This window comes from Corvus brachyrhynchos, unplaced genomic scaffold, assembly GCF_000691975.1.
Source record: "Corvus brachyrhynchos isolate BGI_N302 unplaced genomic scaffold, ASM69197v1 scaffold27, whole genome shotgun sequence".
Taxonomy (NCBI): Eukaryota; Metazoa; Chordata; class Aves; order Passeriformes; family Corvidae; genus Corvus; species Corvus brachyrhynchos.
The window spans coordinates 145584-153885 of NW_008239139.1; the positions used below are offsets into that span (position 1 = coordinate 145584).

At 36.4% G+C, this 8302-nt stretch overlaps 1 protein-coding gene across 13 annotated transcripts in view; it reads right to left on the reverse strand.

The window, feature by feature from the left end:
• Window positions 1-1065: 1065 nt before the first annotated feature.
• Window positions 1066-8302, reverse strand: part of MYBPC1 (myosin binding protein C, slow type) — a 70933-nt gene continuing 63696 nt past the window's right edge. For 9 of the 13 annotated variants that reach the window (XM_017740025.1, XM_017740023.1, XM_017740024.1 and 6 more), the window contains 4 exons: window positions 7559-7745; window positions 5164-5222; window positions 3723-3729; window positions 1066-1799 (listed from right to left, as the gene is read on the reverse strand). In XM_017740025.1, coding sequence (XP_017595514.1) covers window positions 1699-1799; window positions 3723-3729; window positions 5164-5222; window positions 7559-7745 — 354 coding nt within the window. In that variant the 3' untranslated portion in view covers window positions 1066-1698. Of the gene's footprint in view, window positions 1800-3689; window positions 3730-5163; window positions 5223-7558; window positions 7746-8302 lie in introns of all 13 variants that reach the window. The other 4 variants (XM_017740026.1, XM_017740035.1, XM_017740028.1 and 1 more) reach the window with 3 other exon arrangements.

The following is an 8302-nucleotide window of genomic DNA, read 5'->3' on the forward strand; positions in this document are numbered from 1 at the left end:
TGAAATTCTCTTCCTAGTAGGTGTGTTGCTTTCTTTCATGGGTAGGTGTGAATGTGTAGGAGAGAACTGATTTTGGCAAGAGCAGGGTGAAATTCAGGTAGGGTGTGGGGGGGTGTCCAGGATCACTGGGAATGCAGAATTGCTTCTCTGCACAGATAGCACTACAGAAGAAATCACAAAGATGAGAAGAAGGGAGAAAAGAAAAAGAATCTATCTATCTACCTATGATTCACTGAACAGTGTGAGAAAATGCATTCAGATCCCCAAAGCAAAAGAGGTGGGAACGCAACTGCAAAAACACCACTTCAGTCATGGCAGTTCAGAGTAACACATTCTTTTATTATTGCATAATTACTGACTGCTGAATGTTTGAAAATGCACTGACATCAAAGAAACATCTTGTAATGTACTACTGGTCTAAGTAGGCCTTTATCTTTATAAACCCTAATTGGAGATCAGTCATTAGCCAGTGAGCACATAACCTGCCCTGTTTGTACAGCAAGAGTGAGAACTGGTAAATAAATGACAGGGCAATAGGGAACTGACAACCTGGCCAAAATATGTGTGACCTTGTGTCTCACATGCTTCAGGGTTTGCTGGAGACTTAGGGACAATCACCCCCCCTCCTAAAGCACTGGGAGGTTAATGATGCTGGAGTTGGAGAGGAAATGCAGCCATTTTACCTTATCTCAGGCACTCCTGTCACACACAGTGAACCCACCAGTGCTATGTCTAAGTCCCTTTTTTGATGTGATACGTACAAGAGCTCCATAAATTGCTGGGGAAAGGGAATGGATCCAGAATGATGAAAGCCATTGTGGTTGGCATTTATAACCTTTAAAATATTGAAAACATGTAGCTAAAAATTTGCAAGTATCTATAGCATTTATCTTCACTCACACTCTGTGTCACATATCTTAAAGTAAGCCCACTGGGTTAGGTAAGTGCTGATACTGTTTTCCACTCAATGTGGTGGGCACAAGTTCTTGCTTCATTGTAAATGGAAATAAAACAAGAAATGTGGTAAAATGAGACAGAAAACAAACAAAAAAACTAAACAAGAACTTAATAGATCTTAAACACTTCATGTTTATTGTACATGAAATAAAACAATTTCAGTTAAGTTGAGAGACCGCTGGGTTGGATTTAGGAAATCAAAACTTCTATAGGAAGATATGTTCAGCTTAAATGATCATTAATTACATATGCATTAGTTACATTATAGTAAAACCATATTCTGTTAAACAATTCTCAGGTGAATAAGATACATTATCAGAGGTATGTATTCCAAGGATCTTATTGCACATCTACTGGCTAATCCATGTACTTCCAGTCTGAGAAAGATATGCTTTGTACCATCGAGTACAGACTCTGACTGCCTCCTTATGCTTGTTACACAGCTTCCCCTCTTTCCTCAGTAAAACCAGAACACGATATCAAACAGAAAATAAAGCCGAACATTACAAAACACGTGTTGTCTTCAGTTCATTTCATTTCAACCTCAAAGCAATCCATGCGTATTCTTTCTTTTCAGTAAGAGCAGGTAGGGAAAACAAAAGGACAATTAAGAAAAGAAAAAAAGGAAAGAAGTCATAAAATGCCCCACCGCACGTGTTTTTCTGTCATTGCAAGAACTAAAATGCTGTTATTCTGCTACCAGCTTCCAGTGCAGTGGGAGGAAACACTGTGGACGGACTCTCACTTCCCTTCAGTTTTGTCTCCCTGCACTTCACGCATATAGGAGTCAATGATATGCGGAGGCACTCCATCCATTAATAGTCTGAAGAACGAAAGCCCACCTACAAACAAGACAAGAAGGTAATCTTCAGGTTGAAGGGCCCTGGAGCAACAGCATTCTACCTTTATTTTCTGGCATAAGTGACAAGTTTTTGTCAGTCCCTATTACATACTTTGAGATGTGGTAAAATTCAACCCTGCTCAAAAGTCCAGCATGACACTTAACCATTACTTAATGGGTACTATATAGGCCTTTCCTGTCCTCTTGTGCAGGGTGAACTTTATTTCTAGCTTATCATATATTCAGTCATTTATCTCACCACATGCAATAGTTTATGATAAATTTCACTTCAAATAACTCTCCTGGCTTTCCATCAGGCTGGCTGGAGTATGGTCAGAGATGGAAGTCAGTGCAGGGGGAACAGTGTAGAAAACACCTAACCGGGATGAGTTGTGGAAAACATGCAGAGATATTCAATTTATTCTAATTTGGGGTCTTAAAATCGTATTTAGCAAAGTATTTACCATGTTGCTTGAAAATAACAAGTGGGATGACAGATGTGAAAGAATCATATGAAAAAAAGCCAGGATTTTAGATTTAGGTGCCATTAGTTTCCAGAGAGAGAGACAACGAAAGCCGAAACTTTCATCTGCTGGGGAAGTCTGAAGAAACATTTTGGATTTGCTTTTAAATTCACTTCAAAATTTCTCTTTTTGTTGGGCTTGTTCAGCCTGGAGAAGGGAAGGCTCCAGGGAGACCTTAGAGCACCTTCCAGTGCCTAAAGGGAACTTATAAGAGTGCTGGAGAGGGACTTTTTACAAGGGCCTGTTGTGATAGGACAAGGAGTGATGGCTTCAAACTGAAAATGCTGGGTTTAGGTTAGATACTAAGAAGACATTCTTTACTGTGAGGGTGGTGAGGCCCTGGCACAGGTTGCCCATACAGGTTGTGGATACCCCATGCCACTGAAATAAAAGCCATGGAAATTAAACACGAGTATTTCTGTTAATTTCATTGAAATCAAATGATATTTCGAAGAAACAGTGGGAAAACGATAAATATTTTGCTAAAAACTTTAGAATCTGCCCTTTCTCCAGACAAAGGGTGTAATTTGCTTTAAGAAAGCTATATACCATTACTATTCCCCTTACAAATCTGCATGAATATTGTGTTCTGCAAGTTGCAAACCACCCACTGATAGCTGCACTCACCTTCTGAGCTTTTTCTGGAACACACCAAAAGCTTTAAAGCAAAAGTACATTGCCAGGGTGAAGATAACACTCTCTGAATGCTTCAGCTAAATGCAGTTGAGCTGATACTTACATACAACATTTATGTCGAGTACAGATTTTTAAGAATTTGTAACCTTTATTAACACAAGGATTATTCAATTAAAATGCTATTAGTTACTAGTGATTATGAGACTGTGCTGTCTCATTTAACACCGTCATTGTGGCAGAACTGCTCGCTCCCAACCTTAGGTAGGTGCACAATACAGACAAAAAAAAAAAAAAAAAGCATGCTTTTTGGCATTCCTTCAGCTCATGGAGTGCAAGTTGTGCTATGAATCATTCACTTTTAAATGAAGTTAACTCTGGAATAAATATTTTGTTTATGTAGAGGCATATTCCTATAAAAAATAACTTGCTGTAAATACAAAATGCTCTTTTTATTACTTGCATTTTATTCGTGCCCATGAATCATGCCAGCTCATGCACTGTTAAATTCCATTGAAACATGCACCATTAGAAGATATGGGATGGACTACTAAGAATTACCATAACAAGCAATTATTAAATTCTGAATTTATATGCATTAAAACCATCATGCTGCTAATTTATCAAAACATTTTCATTAAGTGACATAATGAAAATCATGCCATACTAGGCAGACATTGTATGACTTATAAACAGACATAAGCTTCATATGCAAGAACCATATGAAAGCTTACCTTAGATGACAATATACATTCAAAAATCCTTACTGTGTAACTGAGGGAGAGAGAGAAAGAGAAGTAACAATTTAATTGCAAACACAAAAGTGGAGAGAAAATGTTGAGTGAAATTATTATTACAATTATGTCAAGATGATCATTTAATCCTTAGTCATGTAAAATATGTAGGAATAGAAGCACATGAAAAGTAAAAGGTAGGGATCCAGTTCCACTTCAAAATTATCATTAATGTGTAAAAGCTAGATTAATAGGTACAAGTAACTAAAAACCTCTAATTAGTCTAAAGTATAGATTGGAACCAAATTATATTTATGATAAAAGTTTCCAAATGTAGCTTCAAAGAAGCTAACACATATATATATATAGTATTTTCCACCAGGGGAAAAAAAGGCACACACATAACACTGAAGCATATATATATATATATATGTTGAAACTCTGTAAGGCAAAATAATCAAGTACAGACTAATTATATACCTGTGCACTACAGTATGTACTTTGTCATATATCCACATTTACATTACTTAAAGCATGCTATTTACTCTGTAGGAGCCCTTACCTTTAATTAAACATGTTGACTCTATAAAACACCCATATATATACACTTATCTATGAGTATGTCTATGAAAGCACTAAACTTTGTACCTATTGTAGCCTTCTAAGAAAAATAACCCAACACTTCAAAAGCTACAGAAACATTATCCAGTCTGATCTCCTAACATGTTCTAGGACTGAAATGGTTAAGTCTGGATGCATAATAATACTGCAGACCAGTTTCTGGGCATCACTGTCATTTTAAAACTGCACTGTTAATATTCTGATTCTGGGCAAGATTGCAAGGAAAAAGACATTTCTATAGAAAGAGTTAACTTTTCTGAACCCAAATGAACTTGAATGTAAAATAAGTTCTAGGGTAAATAAAGCAAATGAAGTAAAATTTTCTGCTTGTAAGTAATTGAATCAAGATTTCATTCTTAAAATCAGTAGGTTAAGTTCAGGCATTATCATTCTGAGCACTAATTTGTAACCAAAGACTGATCTGTTATGAAGAATGTCTTTTAAGTGCAGTAAATGACTTTATGATACTTCTGGTCTTTCAATGATTCTACAAACTAACTGAGAGCTGGGTTTTTTTTGGAAATGCATATTTGTTTCTCCTGGGAAGGTCTAAATGTTGTGGTCAAACATATTCACAGTCATTAAGAAATTCTTTATAGATACATGTAGTTCTATGAAATATCTCTAAAACCTTAGTAATTCTGATATTAAATACCCATATGATTGGGTATTGTCTTGATTAATTTGGCCTTCTTTGCTCATGTGACATAGACAATGTATGCCATGAGACACTAGCTAGTTTAATCTAAAAAAGCAAAGAAATACACACTTTGCATGCAGAAAATGCGTTTGCATGTGGAAAGAGAGGATGGGAATGAAATGGAATGTCCAGAGGAGTAGGCGCATTATAAACCTGATTATCCCCCGCCAAGCTGAGTGGTTCTCCTGGGTTAATTACTCCATGATAGATCACTGCAGAATTAGAATATTTACAGTGGTATTTATTCGCATTTGAAATTCTTCCCACTTGATCTTAACACCTTTTAAAAAAAATATTTCTTATACAGCAACTTTGCTATCACCAACCTATTATTAGAGTGATCACCAACCTTGATTTCACTTCTAAGATAAAGGTTCTCCAAAGTGGTTTTTTTCCATGATAAAAGAAGTACAGCACCTTATCTAATTTTTTTTTCCATCGACCTTGGTGAAGCTGATAAGGAATCAGTTCTTTACGGCTTGTAAGAGGAGATTTAGAGCCAAGTTTAGGGATCTACCTCAACAAACTCAAAAGACATAGATGGTATTTACTGTAGTGTGAAACGTAATGAGATTCTGCATATGTTGTGATCTTTCAAGATAGATGAGAAAGAGTCATCTATTACATGACTTTTTACAAACACACACATTTATGAAAAAAAGCCACTCTGTGCAATTTTTACTGAGCAGGTTACATAACTTCCATTTTTAAGTTCACTCAGCAAAACTTAAAACTAAAGAACAAAATATTGTCTATCTGAAATAACATCACTACATGAAAAACCTCTTCTGAGGACAGCATAAGTTTTTATTATTTTAACTGTTGTGCTTGTAAGTATCACTAAAATGTTTTCAGGAAACGAGCATTAAATTTAGCAACAACTAGGGGGTTAATTTTACACCTAAAATCATGTAAGGAAATGGCTAAAAATGTAGAAAATTGTAGCATTCTGATAGTATTCATAGCCAGAGTATTCCTAACTAGTCAGTTGTTCCAATATTATGCACACTCGGAAATCCTAGGCTTTTCAGACATTTTTGGGGCTGAGCATCTATGTGTGCACGATAAACTTAAGTTTTCCAATATGTCACAGATAGATGGCTAAAAGTAATTCTAGCCAGCATAAGGAAACATAGCTTGGTATAATAAATACTATTGCATGGCATGGCATAAAGCTCTCTAGCATGACTAACTAGTAAGTCATACCTACTACCTGTAGTAATAGCACTGTAGCTTGTACATTTACCAGGCAGGCAGCAGGGCCTTGAGCCTGTTAGTCTTATTCAGACAACATTCAGCTGTATCTCATCATCTTACAAACCCAGACCTTGATAGTCACTTGCAGGAATAAAGCTGAAGGAGTTTAAAGCTATACACATGAAAACAAACACACACACACACACACGAATTCATTTCCAGTGAGTCTGAAATCCACAGGTCTCTGCTTTGCAACAGCATGAGGAGCAGTCATCTGGGGAGCCCTCCTAAATGAACAAACAGGCTGGGAAACTTAAGGGGATGATAAATCAACATCTAAGTCAATAGAAGAGAGACCTAAGATGGAATGATGTCTTTATACTCTGGCTGTTTAAGAGTAATTTGCTGTATTTGCCTAGAGCAAGCCCTGAGCCTATCCTGGTTTGCTAAGCTTCAGCTGCTGTGTTCACTTAGCAACCTAACTTGACTTTTCAGCGCAAAGAAAAATAGACAAAGCAACCTTCTCAGGTGTAGAGGTCTTCTGTTAGGCTGTGAAATAGAAAGTTTGTCATTAAGGAAAGCAACCTTATTTCCAGGATGAGGACATCACCTTTTAAAGACAGTATCTCAAAAATAAAAAATAAAAACTAAGAAATACATGATGCATATTTTCATTACATTAGTTAAGTGTTCAGCTTAACATAGACCAAACATTTATTGAAATGTCTTCTTGCTGGCAAATTTGATCTGTGGGACAAGATACATCAGAAAATACAGAAAATGGAAACTGAAATACAAAATAAACACAATACAATCCATAAAAATTTTAAATGTGGTTTTCATTATAGACTAGCATGATGGAAGTAATATAATTAGAGCCATATTGATATGACCCAAATTCCCTCTAAATTCCTTAATTAGACACTTCCTATCAGCTGGCTTTAGTCAGCTTTCCTTACTTATAACCTCAGATTAATTTTTTGAGCAATACTTAGTTTATTTCACAGCTGAAACTAAGCCTTTGGTGGGAATTAGTCCAGATGAATATGAACCTATATTTTCCTAGGAAGTAATTTTCTGAAAAACATGAGATTATTCATTAGTAGTCCAATCCAAGTCCTGTTGCCATTCATGGTATCCCAGTTAATTCTAAACTACCTGAAATTCATAACATTTATCCATTAATGAAAACAAAACAAAAGGAAGCAACCAATTTTATTTTGTTCTAAGAGAGATTTGGATTTAATTCCAGAAAGCTGAACTCCCTTTTGCACTTGCCTTCCATCTTTTCAACTCCAATGTAGGCGGTGCTCAGGCAAACAGGGTGTTTGCAATGTTTTAAAGCCCTTACCTCTTACTTCCAGTTTGCACTCCACTTCTGCCTCTCCCAGTTCATTGACTGCTCGGCAGGAGTAAGTGCCTCCATCATAGGGGCTGGGTTTGCGGATCTCCAAGGTACAGACACCTTGGTTGCTGAACATTCGGTACCTTGGGTCGTTCATTATAAGCACTTTGTTTTTCATCCAGGTTATTTTGGGCTGTGGTAAAAACAAACAAACAAACACACACAAAAAAAAACAAAAGAAAGCCCAATGCACAAACCTGTGAACTGAAATACTTTATCTCTTTTTTTGTGGTGTTCAGTTAAAGCTGAGCAATCCAGAAATGATAGAAAATAGATAAGGTAGTGATAGAAAAGAAACTGTAGCTCTTAACAAGATAAGCATTGCCTGCATCATGCATCTGTTTTCTAGCAGTTTTTATCAGTGCACTTATTTCTCTTCTTTTTATCAGTGCAGCTCTTATCACCTAATTAAAGTCATAAGTACAAGCCTGTTAGCAATACAAGGACCGTGTAATGATAGCAAACATCTGATCATTAGCTTTTGACATCCAATTACTCTAAGTCAATAAGAAAATCATCTTTTTCTGCAGTAATTTGCACAGCGAGAAATTGTGAAGGTGAAGGGTGAGCAGCACTCTGGATTTCTCATTTTACTAGGCCAGATCAGTTTCTCACAACAGAAAAAAGATCTCAAAAAGACACAATTCAAAAGAAACCACAAAACTTATCATGCAGTGGGTCTGAGAAGCA